We start from the raw sequence: 22,500 nt of genomic DNA, 5'->3' as shown, positions 1-22,500 counted from the left end.
AAAAAGAGACCATAAACTTACCAAACATGGATAAAGATTGGATGTCCTGTACAAAAGTGAAAGTGTCAGTACCACAATGTTCAGTTGGAATGTGCGGCGATAAAAGATTACAAAGATATTTAGCCAAGTTATAATTGTATGTTCCAATAGAAGACACGATGGGGCGAAATGGCGGAGTAGAGTTGGTTCCACGATCCTTGTGCATTTTAGGGAGGCCATAAATTCTTGCTGGTTGGGAGCCTTTGGGATAGATGTTCTCGTACACAATGTTATCAAGATACGTGGTATATTACGTGATATATTTTCAATGAAATCATGCCGAGACTGTGGTCAAGTACGAGAAGTGAAAAGAAAAAAGAACTGTCTAGACTGACAAATGCAAATGTAAGAAAGAGATTCCATGTTGCCCTGGGTATGTTCAGATGATGCCAAAATGTGGTAAGAACATGTGACAAGAAGGTGGTGATAGCCAGTAAAGATTTCAGTGTTGAAAACTTGTCCAGCAATGCTATTGCAAAACACTGCCCATGCATTCAATTTTTTTGCCAAGCAGGCAAGCACGTACAAAAACGTGTGAAACTGAAACGGTACGTTTTAGCAAGTAGAATCGAGTTCTACTTTTTGCAAGGATTACACTTTCTACCTCGTTTTCCCAGTGTGAAACTTTTCTCGCAATGGCAACCACTTGGCAACCACTTGCGTAGGGATAATTTTTTTTACATGGGGCAGGAGGGAGAAACCGCCATATTAAAATTAAATTCGCATTTTGCAAAGGCATCCCGAGACAAGTTGCATGAAAAATTGCGCTTGGCAACAGCGTCTTGAGTGACAATCGCACCAGTATTGTGTACCCTTTCTTTTGTTGCTACCACATGTTAACTTCATGGCTGCAAAGCATCCACCATTAAACGTATGCATAAGCATTCACTTTTGTTTCATTTTAGGAAGATGGTTGCGGTCAACCACGACAAAGGCTCAGGTAAGTCAATTAATCGATTTTTCGTCACCGGTTAGACCGTCTAAAAATGCACTTTACATATCTGAAAATTTGGCCGAAAGACGTATTCTTCGACCACGCACATCCACACAAACCCTTTACAAAAAAACATAAGTAACAAAAGTAACAAACTAACAGAACATTAAAATCAAGGGGACAAAAGAACAAAAGCAATAACAAAACCAAAAGAAATGCAGGATAATTCCTTCGTAATTAGCAAAACCACATTTGTTTTGCATCGCGAGCAATACCGTGACTCAGTTTGATCATGCTGATTTCTTAGGGTCGCAAACCAAAAGAACTAATGCGGTCCCAAAATTACAAAACTAATCAAGTTTTGAAGCAATCATCTGTCAACTGGTCCAGGGAAAGAACGCCGGCATTCGTATTCTCACGGTTAGACTGGATCTAGCATGAAATGGAGGCTAATGCGGAGAAAATAATTTGTATGTGATAAGATTTCCCCGCATTAGCCTTCATTTCATGCTAGATCCAACCCTTCTGCTAAAATACGAAACTGGCCTAATTACGTGAAGTCATGTTTCGATAAAGTAAAAACGAAAGTCGGTTTCCAGTGACGTCCGCATAGAAAGCAGGCATCAAAAAGGCATCCGGGTGCGATCACACAAATCCATGTTGTCGCACCAAAACAAGTTCTCATGACGTGAGAACCGATTTCAGTTTTCAGAAATGACTATTGTGACATTAGCACCTTTATTTCCTCCTAAAGTGTTTCACTGCTTGCATTTCAGAGTTCATCCCGAATGACGAAGACGAGGGCTCTTCCCCAGACTCCGCATTAGGTACGTGTCCCTCGAGCAACTCTGAGCCTCCGATTCAAGAAAACACCAAGCCAGCTTACTTTACGTTTGAGTTTTAAGCTCCTGAGCGAATCGCGGGACTCCAGTCCTCCCCGAGGTAACCCTCAAACAGCTTCTCTTTGCTTCTTCCTTCCCAGTTAATTTTTCTGTGCGTCTTATTGTGGTCTTTCAGAAAGCGTGCGCCTGGAGCTACTTAGAAATGAATATTTTTCTGTCTTTAGGAGTGCAGGATACCCTAAGGTCAGTTCCTGCCGTCCTTTTGCAGTCTTTGCACTTCACGCACGTTGCTCTTTTTGCCATATTTTTGTGGGAAATTACTCTTGGTGCACACGACTAAAACTTGGACGTCCTTAATTCAATCTTGCTCCCTCCTATTTCCCTTGACCTTTATTTTATTCTCTTTCTTTTTTTCTTCTTTTCCTTTTTTTTTCTCGGACTGATGAACTTTTTTATCGCAAAACTGAGTGACGTGCGAAGCAACAGTCTAATCACCAAATACGTCTTTCGTAGAGAAACAATCGATCTTTCTCGCTCTGCAACCAGTGTTTGCGCTTATAAGCCCTATTTCTTACTCTGCTTATTTTGCTTCTTGAAACACGTTTCGTTTCTAGCGATAATACCCCCGTAATGCCAGGAAAAAGCTTAAAGGTTCCAACAATGAAAAGAAGTCTGTGAAAACCCTTATCCCTTCTGGGCATTCAAGTCCCTGTTTTTGTCCTTAGTTTTCCGCATGAAAACACTTAATCCGGCTTCCCATCGACTCAGTGGGTATCTTGGCAGTTTAAACTAGCTCTATTCAGTCCATTATAATGCTCGTTTAAGGTTATTCGCAATCGTTGCACTTGATACATCTTCGAGTTAAAATGGTTGGTTCTTCATTTCGTTTGAAGGATATTAAATGTCTTTCATATATGTAGCCTTCATCTTCCGTTCCTATGCGAGCTATTTCAAATATTAAACCAATTCTCAACGAAAAATAAGTTTCTTTCTTCACCATAAAAGTTTTATTGGGAGTTCTAACTTTAACTTCATTTGACTCTGTCTTCGCAGTCACGGTTGAGTACCTTGCTCGACTAATGATGTTTTTCACTTTTATCCTCTCAAAAACTTGCCAGCTTTTCTTCGGCTTTTCAACTCTTTCCTTGTCTGTGTTTTTCCTTCTTTACAGCCAACACCTAAAGGATTGCTTCGGATGCAAGGTCGGCCCGTTAGATAGGTCAGTCCTGGATCCATTTGTCCATATGTTCTTTTTTAACTCTGGCTTGACATCTAAAGCCACACACTTAACAAACGTTACTATACGATGCTTTATTGACGCTTTCCCATCTATGTGTCTAAACTATATGTCTGCTAAATCCCTCCTCATCCTCACCGACGGTAAAACGTTCTTGTAGAAAGTCCTCCTACTGCTCCTACAGCTGTAGAGCCTTTCTGTAGTATTGGATATCCGATAATTCTAAATTAACTCATCACATTGAAAACAATAGCTCGACAAACCAAGAACCTGTGAATTACTAAGTATAGGTAATCCCATGAACTCGAGTGCATTTCGTGATTTATGGGCATGGATGATGTTTGGAAGTTCTCAAAAGTGCTATTTGACAACTTTCAAAACATCACGAGTGACCGGCCATAAATCAAGTTCATGACTATTTTTTATTCGAGCGTGCAGGGATGGCGCAATTGTGAGCGCACTCGCCTCCCACCAATGTGGCCCGACTTCGATTCCCAGACTCGGCGTCATATGTGGGTTGAGTTTGTTGGTTCTCTTCTCTGCACCGAAAGGTTTTCTGCGGGTACTGCGGTTTCCCCTCTCCTCAAAAACCAATAGTTAACTTGATTTGTGTTAATTGTCAATTTCAGTTTACATTGCCCCCAATTAGAACGCTAGAACGACTGGACACTTAAAGTTCTTTTTCTTCAACAAAATTACCCAATTGCTGTTTCCATAGCAACCTCCTTATTGCAATTGCACTCTATAACCTATTTATGCATTTGTCATTGACCAATAAGAAACACGATATTCTGTTGAGTATATAAAAAAGTGTATTTCCTCGTTTTAATACCGAGATACCATCATCCCTCAATTACAGGTGGCCAATTGAGTTACACAATTTAATACTAAATTTAGCAAAAGGAAGGAAAATATAGGCCACTTCGGAAAATACCATAATAATCTTTGTTTGTCCCCCCAAAATTTGCATAAGCTTTGTTTTTGTTTTCTCTTGGGACCATTGTAAGTCCCAAGAGAAACTGGGACTTACAATGACTTATGCCGTGAACACGTACTAAATTTCAGAGGGTATTTATGATACTGCAAACGGGAGTCTTCTAGACTTGTGCATCAAGACGAGTTCGTGACTTATACAGTTTGTGTTTTGTAGATGAAACAGCAAGGCTAACACACGAGAGAAGGCGTCCCACGTTACAAGAAGTCAGACTGAAAAATTACTTCAATTCTGTCGAATCGTCGTCCTGCGCATCTTGTGAGCACGTTAAAATTTATTGCGTTCAGGAGACAGTTAAATGATCATAACATTGCCTTGGAACCCGCGGGAACTTGCGGGAAGAGATTATGTATCAATACGATAAGATGTTGAAAAAAAATCTCTAAACAACTTTGTTTGTATAAAGCTTGAGTTGCGTGATTTCGATCATGAAACGCGGAAAGTCACAAAAATTATATCATACTGTTTTTGATACGAGACGTCGACTTTTCACAACTTTATAGACATGTAGGTCGCGTTTACGGCAGACGGCGAACATCGAGCTGAAATTTAGGTTTTCACAAAAATCAAAGAAACTTGTTTGATTCTAGCTTATTTCTTGCCTGGAAGCCAACGAGAAAACAGGTCAGAGTAAGAGAATTTTTCGTGACGAGCAGCATCATTGTCCTTTGCCGTTTCGTGTAAACGCAATGCAAAGTCTTTCCATTCTTTGATTGCACTCACGTGATAAGTCGGCCATGTTGGTGCCAAAACAATAGAAAAATGTAGCTCAAGGATTTGCATAATAAATAGAATCAAATTCCCAAAAGACTTTTTCTCCATTGTTCTTTACACCAACATGGCTGCCGTGACGTCACGTGCGATCAAAGAAATCGTGTACCACTTTATTTTCGGAAGACCTTAGACAGCAATGACCAGAACCAGGTTACTGACCAGCGGTTCTCGTTAAAACAATGGTTTGCTGGGGGTGCTCAGTCTCGCGGGCTCAGAAAACCTGGTCGTGGTCATTGTTATTTAAGGTCTTCCCTTTTATTTTCTCTTGGTTCAAATCGAATGTAAACTGGATAATGGCGGCTTGAAAATTCATGTTTTGTGTTTATGCTTATAAGACCTATTCGTCTCGTTGGCATGTGTAAAATTGAAGAGAATTTTAGCTGTAAAACGAAGTTAGCGGGGCTTACTAGCACAAAGATAAAAGACTTGTATATCAGTACATCAGCTTCGGCTTATAGATTACTTACAACGAATTAGAAATCCACCTTGTGGTCACACGCCATCCGAACCTCTTATTTTTTGCTCTCAGGACTTGACTTTTTCTTGAAATAAAATGAACTACCTTCCAGTGTTGCATAAGTCAACGCTGGTAAGTTGAACCGTGTAATTCTTCAAGAAAAGAAGTCACGTCTGACTCATCCCCTTTCAATAGTGAACTGTTTTGCGCAGTGTTAGGTTGAAAGCTTGTGTTAGCTGAGAATATTATTTCTTGTAAATTGTACTCTCTAATATAACATGTTTATTATGAATGTTAAGCATGGCAAGAACATGCAAATGAAAGTTTCTAACAGTTAATTGATTTCCCATCAAAATGCCATGGTTTGTAATCTTCCTTCAGTTAGCGGAGTCGAAAAACAATCTTGAGCAGCAGCTATACGAATATGGTAATACCATTTGTTTTTATTTTTTTATGACTGTATCTTAAATATCTTGCGATAATTGAAAGTGCTAAAATTTGGCTAAAAATCCCTTTCTTGTGCAAGGAACAGATTTACCATTAGTTTGTTGTATATACCACAACTTTATGTTTGCTCACTGTGTTAGTATATGGAGGAATGTACAAAAATGAGCACCATATTTTGACCCTTTACTTAACGCTTCCTTAAAAAAAAAAACGTTCAAGGGGAAGACAGAGAGGAACGTCTCTCTTGACTCCCATGTACTGCTGTCAACAATTTCTCGTAGCGAAACATTATATATGATGGAAGGCATTGAGTGCGTGACAAAAAGAAAATATATATATTATGTCCAACATTAGAGCGGTTCGTGTTGAATAATTATTTTTGTCTCTCGTTGTGTATTAAAACTGTATCAGGAGTCCATGAGTAGGAGCGAACAACTTCCAAACTTAACTTATGACACGACATTTTTACAGACCGATCTATTTTTAGACTACCTTTTCCCTCGGGGGAAAAGGCCGTTCCGGTCCGGTGACGCAATGATACCAAGTTAGTTTCTTGTGATTGGTTATCGGGCTCACACGGCAGCCTTATTCGCAGAAAATCCAATCTAAAAATAAATCGGTCTGTGAAAACGCAGTGTCGGGAATATAGGACAGTGGTTCGTTCCTGCCCATGGGCTTTTGACTGTATGTATCACAATTTCCTTTTAACAACGAGTAAATAGGAAAAACCACTGCTTTTTTCGAAGGCCTATCAACTTAAAAAGAGAAATGTATGGAGAAACTTCGTTTCTTAATATATATTCTGAACAGTTTGGTCATGCGATAAGACATTATCTTAAGAAATGTATCACTTATAACGCGTGGAATGATTAACTTACGTTTTAGAGTGTATCGAGAATCAATAAATTTAGGCTATTTATCAGACTGATAGAAACAGAATAAGAATAAAACATCCACGCTGACGAGGGTTCTGTTGTTTTTACGAGCTTACAATATGCATTCAAGTCTTTGGGCACTTTGGGCGGAGAAAAAAGGACAGTGCATAGTACCTTACTGACAGTCGTGCTACAACAAACCGCGCACCGGGGTGGCTCAGTGGGTTGGGCACCCGGCTGTTATGCGGGAGGTTGCGGGTTGGATCAATTCTGAGGATCTTAAAATAACTGCATGAGGTGAAAGTGCTGCCCTTCTAATTTAATCGGCAAATGGTTAGACTTTCAAGTCTTGTCGGATAAGGACTATAAACCTTAGGCCCGTCTCAATGTTCATAAGTTCCCTGTGGGAAGTTAAAGAAGTATAGGGGATGGAGTCCCCGGTGTTGTGGCTGTCCTGTTCTCTCCAGCAAAAGTTGTAGAGCAATTTTAATTTCAGTCTAGTTAACGTCTGACAACATTAAACTCCCAAACAGTATGGGCGAAAAGATGCGTGCAAGGAAGCCAAGATTGTCTTTATTTACTTACTTACTCCATTTTGCACTGCAATTGAGCAGTGGGACGGACCAGAACTGAATGTATGAACCATTCAAGCTAGTCCACCCAAGTCAGTGATAAAACACGCAAAGGACAGCCACAGCACCTGGAATTCTATCCTCTCCTCTTCGCGAAGAGTCTGTGGGTTTCCACGTTATTGGGCAAGGGTAGCGAGACGGGGCCTACGGTTTATAGTCGTTACCCGAGAATACTTGAACGTCGAACCATTTGCAGATGCTATTACAAAGGCAGCACTTTCTTCTCAGTTATTTTAAGATCCTGAAGGTTGGTCCAGCCGCGACTCCAACTCTCAACCAACTGAGCCAACCGTTCAGCGGTTATCAGATGTTGCTGATTGAAAAAGAATGGCCCAATCGCATCAATAAGGCACTTCAGATATACAGTGAAACCTTCATTAAGCGGCCACCCTCGGGGTAACGGCTAGTGGCGGCTTAATGGCTGTTCCACTGTATTAAAATTCAGCTTGAAAGAGAGGTTTAGAGGATAAAGACAAAGGAAAGTGGATAATATGCTAATATCTTTCACATTCATTACAACTTTTTTCTATTGTTTTTGTCCTCTCTGCTGCACTACCAAACTGAAAAATGGCCTATAAACTGTTTTCACGTGACGTCACGACAGCCGTATCGATGTACCCAACTGATCCTCCGGGAATTGAGCTCTATTATCATGCAAACATTTTCTTTTGTTACGGTGGAAAAACAAGGTTACTGATCACGTGAGTGAAAACACTATTGTGAAGCAAAACGGATATAACCGCAAACTTACTGAAACCAGAATAAACGAGATTGGTATACGTAAGACAGGGGCTCGAGTTCCGGACAATGGAGCAAAATTAATAGATTTTTTTCCCCGACAACAACGACGGACAAGAAGCAGTGTGAGCTTTTATTTACAAGCAATTACAACCTGTTGAACAAAAGAGTATACCGAGATTTATACAATGGAAACACTTCGCAAAATTCTAATGTAAAACAGGACAAGTTCATGCGGCTGTTTGGTGTAATCAGGATGATTAAAACAGACACACCAAAATGTGGAAATCTGTCAAACTTGCAACATCTGCACTGAGAATACTAAGCACTGAATATTTAATTACTAAAAGCTTAACCAATTGTAACGTAGAAATTCCAACAACCAGCTAGAGTCAACACATTCAGCCGGCAATACAGCGACGCTGTCTTTGGCTCCTAGTATAAACATACAAATAAGACAAAAATAAGACAATAAATAAGACAAAAAAAGTAAGCTCTCTAGGTCAACTGCATTTTTTAACAAAGGGAGAATATGAATTGTCTGTATCTTATCTTACCGCAAATTGAAATTTTATTTCCATGGTTAAAAAATCTTGGAGTTTTCCAACAGCTATTGAATGCCAGAGTAATTTCATCTTCTCTACCCTTGATGATTGGCTAAAAATCGCAGCTAATCTGAGGTTAAAGCAAAACACGTGATTTGCTCGCACGCGTTTTTCCGCGCATGGCATAGGATACATGTATTTTAATTTCGCTGGAAGATAAATGAGGGAGCTCAAGAAAAAAAGACGAAGACAACAAGAAAGGCAAAAAATATTGGCTCTAAAAAGCAAAGACAACAAAGAGACTTGCATTGCCTTTACGTACGTGAAACAGCAAACGGAGTCGAGCACACTGACCATGAGGCCACCGCGCCTTCCTCTCTCTCTCTAAATTGAGAGTCATTTAAAATTTAGAGGTGAATACTTTTGTGACCCTAATTAGATGCACACGGATTTCAATAAGCGCCCCCTTACTCTTCATCACTCGCGTCTCGGCATACAGTCAATTAACGTCGCAAAGTGTCCTTCAAGGAAAGAAAAACAGCTGCATGTACCCTAATAGACCATTTTATAGTTGTAGCTAAGTTACCTGGCCTAATAATCCTGCTTTAATACAAACCTTTGTGCTTTTCTAATGTTAATGTAGACTAATTAGAATTACAATAACACAATTTTCATGATAAAAGCAGTGAGGTCTGTATCAATACAGGGTCACCGTCAGCCTCGAAGCCATTTATAGGCCAGGTCACTTAGCACACAACTGTAAAATGGCCTATTGAAGCCAAAAATAATGCTAACCTTTACCCTCACTTTAATGTTGCAAAAAGGTAGCAAATGCTTGGACACTTCGCGTTGGATGTCAAAATTGGGCCTGCATCTAATCAGGGTCAATCCTGATACATGTCGATGTCGTTCCCGCCCTGACAACCACGTGAAATAACCAATTTTTCCTTTGATCTTCAACGACCTTCAAACCACTTTCATGACGGAATGATGTTCATATTCATAACACATCTCACTGCTCAAAAACACGTACCAACCTTATTGGTGTCCAATATCACAAGTTGCATTAGGAAAGGATTTCCACCCAAACTGTTCCCTCACTGTAACTTTTCTGTTGAGGAAAAAAAAACCTCTCAATTTCAGTCAATTACGCGAAAACGTCAACTTATCAAACTACAAACTTTTTTAAAGGCAAATCGTCGACTACAACTGTCCTTTATCATGTACACATTTTACCAGGATGGACACTTTATGCCCAAGTATTAAATGATGCTGCTTGTTTTAGAGAAAGATGGATAACTTACGGATAGCATAAGGTTGTTTGCAGTCTTAAGCCCCTTTCAAACGAACGAAACAACTCCCAACAGTGTAAGGACGTGCAGTGTATTACGCGAAGGATACGACCCATTAGAATTTGTAAACTTACAAAATTTGGCTGCCATCTTGTTGATGGGTTGCTATCTCCATGGAGACCACATTGAACGCGCGTGCGTGGCCCCAACAATGTTGGAAGAGCATAAAGGAAGAGGATCCAACATTGTTGAGCTACGCTTCGGTGATCAAGGAACAAAAAAAATGTTGGGGAGCTGTTGTTTCAAAAGTTTGACCAGTTTCAAACTTCATGCAACAACTCCCACTGAACACGCAACAACACGCAACAGTGTGTGCAAAACAATGTTGGACCAATGTTGGCAAACAATGTTGCGTCCGTCTGCACGGGGCTTTGATTCGGCTAATTTACCTTTATCAACTCAACTTTTCGTGTATAGAGCGGTTTTCAATTGAGTGTCGAAAGTAATTAGCGAATTACTTTGGTTTTGCATCTACTTCACTCAGTGATTGGTTCAAAGTTCTCGCACCACTTTTTCAACCGATCAGAAGTGAAACCAAAACCAATCGTACCTCGCGCGTCCACATTTTCCGGCCTTTTGTGTCGGCTACGTGTAATTAGTTCGAGTTTTGATTGGTTTACTGGATTTTCTCCGTCCTTTTTGAATGGCCAAAGTAATTACTTTGGTTTTAGTTTTACGACACTCATTTGAAAACCGCTGTAAGACAAACAAACAACCGAATCCTTAATTGTTATACTGAGAGCGGTTTTTCAATCGAGTGTGGTAAAACAAATACCAAAGTCATTATTTCGACCAATCACAGCAGGAGCAAACAGCGCAATGAACCAACCCAAATTCGTAGCAGTTCCATGTAACTTGCTCAAGGCGCGGGAAAAATTGCGCGTCCACGCCGCGATTAGTCTTGGTTTTCTTTCTCATTGGTTAATAGACCGGCGCGAGATTTTTAAACCAATCACTAAGCGTAGCAATAGGAATCGCATAATTAAATTCGACAGTCATTTGAAAACTGCTCTATCAAGCAATGTTTTAGACAAATCAAGCGACAAAAGTTCTTGCTATTTCTTCTTAAACAATGAAAAACGCTCCTAGCCAATAATAATGCATAAAGCGAGTAGGTTCAGATTCTTCAAGAACATGTAGACTGTGTGATTTCCTGAACTGTCTACTCTGAGCCAATCAGATATAGAGTAGGGTACAGTAAAACTGAAGAATGTTGATGAACCCTCTAGATGTAAAGAGACCGGCTTTTAAACTTTGCAAACCGCTAAAAACCCTTAATCTTGCACTGACGTATTGAAAATTACCTACCACAAGAACTTTGATTTTTTTATTTTTCTTCACAACTCTGGACATTTTAGATTTCTCCTTAAAAATAACACAAAGAAAAATGGTTAGTTTGTCGCTCGGGTATCCGTCTAGTCAGTTATTCAGAAATTGCCTTAATGGGATGTCTTGGGCTTTTTTTCTCTTACCTTCATGTTCCCTGGATGTTTGAAAGAGACAGAGCATTCAAAGGCCTGCAAAAATGGCATGTAAAGGTGCTAAGAACCTGAAATTGTTAATGCTACATGTATATTTACATTTAAGATTGACATAATAGAGAGATTTAGCATTTAGCAAACTCTTCGACTCCCACCATGAGTGATCGGTAGATGTAAATTCTCTTCACACTTGAGAATGAAGATTATTATCAGCGTTGGAGGTGTGATTTTGACAAAATCCCAAATTCTCATGACCACCCAACAAACAACTCTATGGTACTAGTTAGGAGAATTAACATTTCGATCGTGGGAATGAAAGGGTTAAGGCTCATTTAAACGGTTTCAATATTTGCCCAACATTCGTTCAACATTACAAAAGTTGAACGGATGTTGGGTTAATGTTGAAAGCAAAAACAAAGCGTGCGAAAGCTGTTAAAAGAGCCAACACTGATTGCAAGGAACCAAGAACAAGAGATTGGACTCTCCCGTCCAGTGTCAAAGCACGCGCGTGATCTACAAATGTTGGAGGAACTGTTCAAACGGCCTCTAACCCATGCAACATTTTCATCGTAAAACGAAGGTTCATGCTCGAAGCGTCAGTTCGTAAATCCTTTTTATGACGGTTTACCTTTAATAACTCGTTTGACAAAATCAAATTTCTGCGTATCATAAGAAAAGATGAGAATACACTGCAGCCGGCAAAATAGGAAGAGGATGATTCTCAAATAGTTGCCCTCGATTTTTGGGCTGCTGTGACTCCCTTCCAACCGACCGATCGACAATATCAGCCAAACCGGCTTACCTGAGCTGGAGGTGCAACATAAAACTCGTCATCTAAAACTCTCAGCTCTTTCTGATAAACATCCCAGTACTCGCCCAAGTCTAGCAATCTGATTCCAACCTAAAGAGGGGCACAAATGCCATCTTCAACGGTACATCGTATGTTCAAGACTGTCTTAGTCAAATGCGCCATAGGGGGGAACTTTGTCGACGTCCTCATAAACATAGGAATCGCTTCTAGAAGGCGTCCCGATATACACAAATTGACTTCAATCTTTGAAAGAACTTGTTAAACTAGGCTACCTCCCCAATCTTAACCCTTAACGCTTTAAAAATCAGAAAAAAATTAGTCATCAAAACGGGAAAATTATTGTGTGGCAAAAACGCTTGTGAGCCTGTACGCACATGCAGTCCGTGAAATTTCGAAGTTTCGAGCCTAAAATACAGAAAGATTACCTGGTGAATTGGCCTCTAATTTTCTGACAGAGAGACAGCTGCTCCTCCCCCGCTCCCCCCCAAATTATGTTGAGACATGGCTGGGTTACTTGCGCCTCTAGTTCTAAACAACACTGTGTTGGGTTGGGTGGGGTGGGTAAGGGGGCAGTGTACATGGTTCAAAAGTTTGAAACACGGGAAAAGTTTTAAATTTTCGGTGTTTTTCCGGGATTGAAGCTGTTGCACGACTGGTTTAGAACTCTCGCGTCACATTCTCAACCAATCAACGGCATAGGCCAAACCAGTTGTTACTTTCTTACTGACACACACGTTTGTTGCGCTTAGAACGTTTCCTGGGAATGCTGTTTCCGTTGATTGGCTCATTTCATCGCATACGCCTGTAGTGACTGGCTAAAGAAATTACTTTTAATTTAAAATAGGCAACTACACAATGGATCAAATCTTTTACCTTCCCTTTGTGAGGTGTTTTCTCAATGTGCGCGCGGTACCAATACCCGTCATCGCCTTTGACTGCGCAGGGTTTGTAGATGTGGATGTCTTCTAAAAGTTCGTTCTTTGATTCAATTCGAGCCCTTACGAGAAAGAAACAAAACAATCTTTACCTTGGTTGAATTTGATCCTCCGGGTTAATGGAGTCCAGAAAAGGACTCGTGTTGACGACTGACGCTGCAATAACCTAAGCAGGAGTCATCTCCAAATTCAACCGTCAGTGTGTAGTCAGTCTATCGTATAGAGCTTAAGCACGCGACGTTTTTAGAGCGGGGACGGAAACCCGAAGTGAACATTTCGCATGAAAAGACAGTAGTCTTTCCCCAGATTTTCAAACTAATCGTCTCTAATAGTGATTAGTATCACTCAACTAGTGGACTTACGCAAATTCTGCATCTTAATTGGCTACGCTACAAGAGGACTGTTAGTAATAGTCCTCGAGTAGCGAAAAGCGTGTCGCTTTCTTTCGTTTTCTTCCCAAATAAATATTTCTTTAGCCTGCATTTGCTAACTTTATTATTGCCTTTTCTGTCCGACTAGTTGGGTGATACTAAAACAATGAGACCCATCGCCCTCAAGGGCCACGGGTCAATAGCCCATTCGGCCTCATGGGTTATTGACCCGTATTTGCGGGCTACGGGTCAAATTGTTAAATAGATACTTAGCAAAAAATGTGGTAGTGTCAAGTCAAGTTAAAAAGGAATACAGCCCACGTTCGATAGCTGTAGGTGCCTTAAAATACTAGACCCCAAAAACGATGGTCTGTGAGGCGGTTTGTCATTCCTGGGCTCAAAACATTTTCAACTTAACGCACAATATTCAACTGAGACCAGTAATCGCAATGTCATAGGAGCACTCGGATATGTTCCTGGAACACCTCAGTTAGTCTCTTCGTTCATTAACCAGGCTGAAGATTCAACATCTGTTCCTTCGCAACCAATGCGAGAATGACACTTTTTGGCACCGCGTCCAAGTCTGCCGCCCGGCCCAGCCTCGTTCCCGGGGTCTCCACTGTCGTTGAGGCAAGAGACCCTGGGAACAAGCTTGCCGTCCGGCCAAGCTCCCACGATTCCTCCGCAGCTCAGTGCAAATAATCGGAAGCGCTTAAGCTCAATTCATGTTTAGCAGCACAAGGAAACAGTTCCAGTATGCCCTAGTCACGTCGCTCTTGATAAGTAAATATTTTCAGTTATTATACTTTCTTATGTTAACAGAGCGGATGAGTTCTTATCTTTTAATTTTAGGTTGTTGCTTCGCAGAGGACGACGAAGAGCTTTCGTTAATTGTTTCCTCATCACCTAGTGTTACGTTGTGTTGCTGTATTGTTTGCATCAACACCTTCATGAAAAAATGAAATGACGAATTTCTGTTACGACACGGGCATATTGGGGAAAAGTCCTTGTTCTCCAACAGGAGTCGAATTCGTAACCTTCCGATTCGCAGTTCGAATGCACGACAAGAGGAGACTCGTGGTCATTAACTAGGTTCACGATACAAACGTTCTGATCTAGATCTTATCTAGCCTTCCATTGAAATCTCAGGGGAAAATTTAACAGTCATGGGCATTTATCTGGAGACTTCAATTTCAGCTGCAATCTTGCCTACCCCATCCGCCTCATTGTTTCGACAAAAGTTCTTTCCTCTTCTTTTTTCCGATGAACGCGGGCCCAAAATGTACCAGAACTTGACAAATTCTCCTGGGTATAAACGTAATGCTCTGTCCCTGTAATTGAGTGAAAACGTTTGAGTCAGTCATACAGTGCACAGCTAATTATATCTTTGCGATAAGATGTGCGCTAGTATTGGACAATTCACTGAACCACAATCTACCGTACGATCTGCTTGACCTCATCATGACATCGATGCGAAATCCTGCTCGATTCAGTTGGCAAAAGATAGGCTACTAGACCAAAATTTATTTTTCTACGGGACTGTTAGGGCTTCTTTTTTTTCCTTTTCATTTAAATTTTCTATCTCAGTGCGAAGCACGCGGGGGGGACATCAATTGAACTGCTAACGACGTGGTACTCGAATTCCGAAAGCAGTATTTATACCCCGTTTACAAGGGTCCGGACAAATTTTTGCACGGTCAAAAACTTGCACAGTTCCACCTTGCAATTCACACGGGACCGGTGACCAATTTTTGAACGGCTAAGTGTGCAAGTTTGGGACCTAAAAAAAGGAGGTCAACTTTTTGACCGGTACGGTTCCAATATGCGTACGGACTCATGAAAACACCCGAACCGTGCGAGGTTTTGCACGGTTAGCGCGGTTAAGGCCTGGAATCTACGTATGTTCTTTGGTTACTAAGAGCCTATGAAACAAAAAATAACTAAGGCTTATTTGAAACATCTTTTGAAGAAAGGAAACATGGTGTTCTCATTTATAAAATATCTCATATCATTGGAGAGATATTAAGGTTCTTGTGTTAAAAGTCATCAGTGGTTCCAAGGGTAACACAAATCACAAAATCTAAATATCCTTGGAAATATTACCGTAGTTCTCTTCAAACTTGGCACTAATAATGCTTATCAGTCAGCACATAAAATGACACCATTGTGTAGTTGCCATGGCAACCGTTTTGCTTCCAGATCAAGGTTGTGGGGAACTGGTGTTTCCGCTTTCTGTCTTCACCAAACATCGTTCACACTCAATGAGTTGATTAGGAGACCTACACCAACGTGGGCTCTATGTGTGTTTTCAGCAGGACTGTCTGTCTTGCTTGATTTGAGAGGAAATTGAGAAACTTCACTTATAACCAAAAGGGACTGGAGCATAAAGCGTTGCCATGGTTACGTCATACTCTGCACCATCTTGCACCTTACTTAAGGGTTATTACTCGTGCCAAGTTTGAATCATATCGCTGTTACACTTTGAGAGATACTTTTGCTTTTGTGATCCATCTTTCAGCGGAACCACTGATGACGTCATCAATTTGCTAATTTGCATAACACAAAAACGCAAATATCTCTGAAACGAAAAAAGATACTTCAAAACTGTAAAGGCCATTATTCATTATTTTGATAACTCTTTCAAATAGGCATACAGATATGAGGAGACGAGCGATAGCTGTCGGGCATCGCTATTTTTGCCGGATTAGCTGGGCTACTGCAGTACACGTTGCTGCAAATGGCAGTTGTCTCTGATATTCATCGATCGAGTCAACGTACACATTTGAATTTCTTGGTGAGCATGTACAGCTTACAAAACAACCGGCCGTGGAAAAAGTCACGGACCAGTGGCCTGTTTCTCAAAAGTCCCGAAACTTTTCAGGCCTATTTCGGATTCCACAATTCCATTTATATCTTCGCAACGGCGAGGTTCTAAGTCATCAAACTTCAATCCTCTTTGTTTTTCTTACATCAAAAACATGTTAAAGGATTAGCTTTTCAAACTAAGCAGATTGCAGTTTGACGACTGGCTTTTCGGGCCCGAACAGTTATCGGGACTTTCGAGAAACAGGCCCCAGGGGCCCGTTTCTCGAAAGACCCGAAAAGCCATCCGCTTGTTTTGTAAAGCTGATCTTTTAAGATCTTTTCAAGATAACAAGAAGCAGAATAACTGTGAAGTTTGACGACTTAAACCCTCTCGTTTTTTGAGATACAGAAGGAATTTTGACACCCGAGTTTCGGGAGTTTCCAGAAACCGGACTCCAGAAAGGCATGTTTGATTTGCCGCGTACTGCACTTAGCTACAACGTGATTGGCTAAAAGCATTAGCTTAACCAATCACAGCAGAGAAGTAAACAAATGCCGCCACTGGTCTCAAACTTTGCACGGATCCCTGTAAACACCATTGCGATCTGTAAAAGAATTTGCACTGTTCCATGTAAACTGGCGGTTCAGGTACAAAATTTGCAAGAGCACCTCGCTGGCAGCACATGCTCTTCGCTTTTCACTGCTCTTCTTCGACTTCGACTTCGACTTCTCATAATTTGTTCTACAATCGTTCTATCATCCATTCCATCTGATGTTGGATTTCAGTTTTAACTTGTGGATGTGTCTTACGAAACTCGAAGATGCAGTACACGAGATCGGCATTATTTTCCATCTTCTCCAAAACGTCGTCGCAACCATATTTGCGCCCATGATCATTTTATGAAATGGGCGCAGAAGAAGTATTAAAAATTATTATTATTAAATTCATCCGTGCAAAAATTTTTCCGGACCCGTGTAAACGTAGCCTTAGCGATACGTTTCTAGCACTGGCTTAAACAATTAAGTACAGAATCGTTTGGTCTGCGTGGCTAGTCAAACAGAAGGCCTTTGACGAGAGATGAAGAATGTAACAACAGACAGGTAAAAAAATATGAAATGACTAAAGAAAAAAGAAAACGACAGGTGGGAACCACAACTATAATCAAGGATATGACTATTTCACCTATCTCCACTGGTAAATCTTCATAATCAGTCAAGAGGTCCTCAGAACTTCCATGGTGTTCACCATTTGTATTACCCGTCTGGCAAGCACGGTTTTCATCACTGAGATTATCGGATGAATGAGGAATGTTCCCATCAACATCTAAGTGTGGCAGATTTGCTTCACCTCCTAGTATACAAGTGACAGTGTAGGGTCATTCATTCCTTCAGGGGCGGATCCAGAAATTCCAGAAAGAGGGGGCCGAAGAAATTGCGGCAAGAGCACACCCTCCCCCACATGCCCTCTATCCGAAAAAATTCACGTTAGTCAAGATATATTTGAAATAAGAAAGCTCTGAAACTGAACTTATCATTGTCTAAAGTAAAACCGCCTGATTGCACTCTGTGCCACTTGAATGTCGGTTGGTTACAGCAGCTCTTTAAATATTGAGAAAAGGGGCGGGGGGGGGGGGTAAATCTGCCCCAAAAAATGGGAATTTCCCTCCTAATGGGGGGTGCACATAGAGTGTACATTATTAGTCAAACCTAGAGGGAATTCAATATCATTCATGAGACTACGTCGTTATAGAAAACGAAATAAGAGATCAAACAACAGGGCCCAAGCAGGTGTTCAAGGCCTGATTAGCTAATCCTGATTGTGGGAAAATTACATTATAGTCTATTTTCTGATCAGAAAAAGTTTCCACAACTTTCCACCTTCAGCATAATGAATTTGAAGTGCGGATTATAGACGAAAGAGTGAAGTGATCATCGCAATTATCTGGATAATTTAAGCAATTGTCTCTTACAGACACCCGAAACATTCCTAAGTCCTAATCTGAGAAGACTTGAAAGTCAAACTATTTGCAGATGTAATTGCAAAGACAGTAATTTCTCCATCTACATCTACATCCACATCTGCATATTCCAACACTTGGCAAAGTTCCTTTGACTTACGGCTGTTTTTGCTTACGTGGCCTCAGGCACCGTAGCCTTTTTTAGAGACAACGTTGCCAAGCCGCCCACATTTTGCTGGAGATTTAAGGCGAGACCACAACACCCTGAACTCCTCGGTTATTTTAAGACCCATGGTGCTGGCCAGGCCTACAACCTCGATCCCAAGCAGTGGTCAATCTTCAACCAAGTGAGCCAACCAGATTGTGGCAGGGTTCTTTGCTTTTTAGACAAGTTTTTTACCACAACTTTCATAAGGCACATGTTGAGGTTCAAACTTTTTCTTGGTTTAAAATCTTTTAAACCAGTTCAATTTTGATTTTTGTTTGTCTCATATTCATTATCATTATCTGAAACAAAGGAAAATCAAAATTGAACTGGTTTTAAAAAATTTGAACCAGGAAAAAAATTGAACCAACAACACATGTACTTACGCATCAGACCTGAGATGTTGTCATCCACGTTGCTACATGTACTTTCACAGATGACGGCTTCACCATCAGCCATAGAATCACCAAAATCTTGAGAAGGCTCAAACTTATCCCCACTAACATCACCAGCACATCCTAGATCAGACATTTCTCCCTGCGGCACTTCATTGTCATTTAACTTCTTATCGCCAGTGTCCTCAGGAACATTGACGCCAGTCTCAGAACCAGAATTATGTCCATTTAAACTTCCATTTTGAGAGTTAGGATCACTGGATTCCAGCGTGTTCTGCTCAGGGTCTGTAAGACTTCTGTTCTCCTTTTGAATTTCATTGACATTATCCTGTAGCTCTGATGATTCTCTTTCTACAGAGCATGATGATACCACTTCATTTCCAAATGCCCTAACAGGGCTTGAACTTTCCCAGTCACTTGTATTTGCAATGTCAACACAATCACCTCCAGAAAGAGCTTCGGTGGTTGAGCCTTGTACACTTTGTGCCTGACAGCTAGAAATGGCATCATCTTGAGTCTTTTGATATTCTGATGTACCACCACGTAATGGCTCAAAGGATGAACCAGCACAAGATTGTCCTTGATCTTTTACAGCTTCTATGCTGTCACTGGGTTGTGACGAGAAAACATCCTCCTCAGAACTTACAGTGTTTAATAATTCCTCTTCTTGCACAGATACAAATGTTATACTCACGCCATCTTTACTAACCTCAGAAAAATGTGCAGAGGCATCACTGACATCACTTGTTTCATTTCCTATAACTTCCATAGGTGTAGACTCATCTGACACAAGCTCAACAGTTGAGACAGTAATTGCTTCTTTTTCATCTGGGCTGGCAGTCACTGCTTCCACTTTCAAAGACTTAGCAGCTTTCAAACTTTCCTCAATCTTAGATTAAAAAACACACAAAAAGAAAATACACATGAGAGGCACAGCTACATCATGTATGCTCATGCTTCTCAGAACAATTCCAGACAGCTTACTGTACAACCTCCACTGGTTGCAGACCCTTTTACAACCTCCAGTGGGTGCTACAGCTGTACATGTAACATTTACTTAGCCATGTGCTTTAAATCTTATTGAAAGCACTGTTGTACTATACTAGAAAAAAACACTTTTTTTTTCCAGATGAAGACTGCAGTATCAACATTTTTGCATCACATGTTGTATTCACTAGTAGGGATTCTCAGAGGTTAATGGTGGAATTGACACTGCAGAAGTTATAATTATTGTGATATTCTTGTGGATAGTTGCTAAGGTATACATGTAGCACCAGCACAGAAAAACAGAGACCTACCTCTAGATCCCAGTCCTCTTCTTGGGACAGAGGAAAACTATCTTGAAGTTCAAAAGGTTTATGATTTATCCTTGGCATAGAAGGATCATTGTTTGGTTGTTCCAACTCAGAGGTCTGGTATGACTCCAGAGCAACTTGCAAGATTGAGCGAAATTTGTTGCCTGAATCATAAACCCTGATGACAAGCTGCCCAAGTCTGTTGGGGATCTCAGCTCCATTCCCAAGATCTGATAAATGCCACTTGCTAAAGCCACTGATATGATTATTAGAAGTGATCACATCTCTGAAATGTAGATCATGCACATACATCCACTTGATAGTACATTTTCCCACCATGTTGTTAGCAAACCAAAATGGTTTTGTCAGTGTAGGGCAACTTGCATTGAGATCAACGGGTGACACCATCTGTGCCATGCCACAGAAGTTTAAACTCTTAGGTCCAGAGAAAAATAAGAAGAGTGGAGCTCCAATTCTTGTTTGCTCCATATAAAGGCGGTTGAGGCGTTTGTTGTTCTCGAGGGTCCAGCACCACGAATCGCATTTCATCCCCTCAATAATCCTTCGTATAGATGATCGTATCATAACAAATCGAGCCTTTGGTAGGGTTTCCACAGCTATGGTATTCACAGAGCACTGTGAAACAATACGGTTATACTCTGCCAAGTCAACACAGCCAGGAAGAATCTGGGGATGATCAGGTAGTGCCTCTGTGTTCTCAATGTCTGGTTTTTCATTGACAGGATTATTTTCCAACATTGGAAGATGTAAAATCCCAGGCACTTTACTTGACTGGTCAAAAGTTGAGTGAAAAGGAATTTTACTTTGTGTATTATCTTCAGGTGGAGATGGGAAAAACTCAGCTGCTTCTGCCCGCAGGGAAGGCAAGCTATCATTTGAAGCCTGGGTTATGACACTTTCATCAAAAGTTGATGGCACTGCATTGTCAGCAACATACATGTCAGTGTCTGTACTTGACAGCCCAGTTTTTTCCTCATATTCAATGTTTAAGGTTTTAAATTTTGTGTCTGCCCCCACAGGGACATTACTGGGAGGTTCTGTCTGAGAAAGAGGTGTGTCCAGCTTGGTGTCTTCTGGTTTAGGCCGAAGAGGACGATCCTACAAAAAATCAATACAGAGGATCTAGTGTGGGATAAGAATGCGTAAATGTAACTCCTCGTGTATCCATGACATACACACAAAAACCTAAGAATGGCAGTTGAATTACAAGTAGAAAGTTCAAAATACATGTAATTGACCCTGACAAGATTACCAGAACCAACCACAATGCAAATCTTGAAAGAGTTCCACTCCCTTACCACAAGTTGACCAACAGTACATGTCAAGGTCTCTTTAAATCCCTCGAGATATTAATATAACATTCTCACCTCCTGAGCTTGTCGCTGCTCCTCAACTGAAAAAAATATCAGCAAAGAGATCAGTGCAGTGTAATTTTATGTTCAACATCGTGGTCAGTGCTATCCTTGTCTTGATGTTTACTCCCTAATTTATGTTTTAGTCCACCATTGTTATCTACCTGTACACTGTATACTGTATACTGTACATGTACAGTACCTTAGTTTCATATTTAGTTCAAGTCCCAGTCCAGACATTCCAACCCCTTTTGAAGGAAAATAGGTGCAAGACTGTAGGGGAAATCCCCTAATAATTATTATTAATGATTATTATTGCATTCAGAAATAAATAATATGGAAAAAAATACAATTAAATTTATTATTACCTTGAAAAAAGTGTAAGAATTTGACAATACATAATTATGTGGCTAGCCTTACATACGGGACTTCAAACGCAATGTTTGACGAGTTAGCTGAAAGGTCTCTGATGAGTCCCTTGGCAGGGATGAAACATACGTATGTAAGGCTAGCCACATAATTAAATTTATTATTAAAAACAGTATGATGATCAAAGCTGGATCGTATACTTTGCTCCTTTGGGCAAAGTGAAGCTACATGTACGACTGTTTTTCATTGTACAGGACTCAGAAGCAGACTTGGGAGACAAAGAAAACAGAACTGAGCAGTGAAGTTTGACCACTTTAGTACAAAGGCACCCACCTAAACTTGCAACTTTGGTGTTAATGCAGACTGGCACATCACCACACGACACCAATATCACATGATTAACTGAATGACCTTTTTCATCAGTGACCTAAATAAAAAATACCATGTGCAGTGGATGAGTGATGAAGAAACTGTTTTCACAAGCACAAGATGAAAGATTACCTACCTTGCCCTCTAATGCAGCCATCAAAATCTTGTGAAAAGTTAAATCTTTGAAACACCACTTGGCCTAAAGAAGTGTAAGGATACATGTACTTTGAAGCTACTCAATGCTCTATCTACAGTACTTACAGACGT

The 22,500-nt window shown here is 40.6% G+C and overlaps 1 protein-coding gene and 1 pseudogene across 7 annotated transcripts in view; one reads left to right on the top strand and one right to left on the bottom strand.

The window, feature by feature from the left end:
* Positions 1-4,341, top strand: part of LOC138026299 (cadherin EGF LAG seven-pass G-type receptor 3-like) — a 36,319-nt pseudogene extending 31,978 nt beyond the window's left edge.
* A 3,744-nt stretch (positions 4,342-8,085) lies between these two features.
* Positions 8,086-22,500, bottom strand: part of LOC138026253 (uncharacterized) — a 28,932-nt gene continuing 14,517 nt past the window's right edge. For 3 of the 7 annotated variants that reach the window (XM_068873564.1, XM_068873571.1, XM_068873547.1), the window contains exons 11-23: positions 22,370-22,432; positions 22,198-22,291; positions 21,511-21,536; positions 20,126-21,241; positions 18,828-19,716; positions 17,453-17,620; positions 14,678-14,795; positions 13,032-13,155; positions 12,150-12,248; positions 11,339-11,383; positions 11,175-11,231; positions 9,552-9,625; positions 8,086-8,404 (exon numbers count right to left, since the gene is read on the bottom strand). In XM_068873564.1, the coding sequence (XP_068729665.1) occupies positions 9,581-9,625; positions 11,175-11,231; positions 11,339-11,383; positions 12,150-12,248; positions 13,032-13,155; positions 14,678-14,795; positions 17,453-17,620; positions 18,828-19,716; positions 20,126-21,241; positions 21,511-21,536; positions 22,198-22,291; positions 22,370-22,432 (2,844 nt within the window). In that variant the 3' untranslated portion in view covers positions 8,086-8,404; positions 9,552-9,580. Of the gene's footprint in view, positions 8,405-9,547; positions 9,626-11,174; positions 11,232-11,338; positions 11,384-12,149; positions 12,249-13,031; positions 13,156-14,677; positions 14,796-17,452; positions 17,621-18,818; positions 19,717-20,125; positions 21,242-21,510; positions 21,537-22,197; positions 22,292-22,369; positions 22,433-22,500 lie in introns of all 7 variants that reach the window. The other 4 variants (XM_068873540.1, XM_068873524.1, XM_068873555.1 and 1 more) reach the window with 3 other exon arrangements.

This window comes from Montipora capricornis, chromosome 2 (assembly GCF_036669925.1).
Source record: "Montipora capricornis isolate CH-2021 chromosome 2, ASM3666992v2, whole genome shotgun sequence".
Classification (NCBI taxonomy): Eukaryota; Metazoa; Cnidaria; class Anthozoa; order Scleractinia; family Acroporidae; genus Montipora; species Montipora capricornis.
This window is presented reverse-complemented; position numbering and strand designations above follow the sequence as displayed.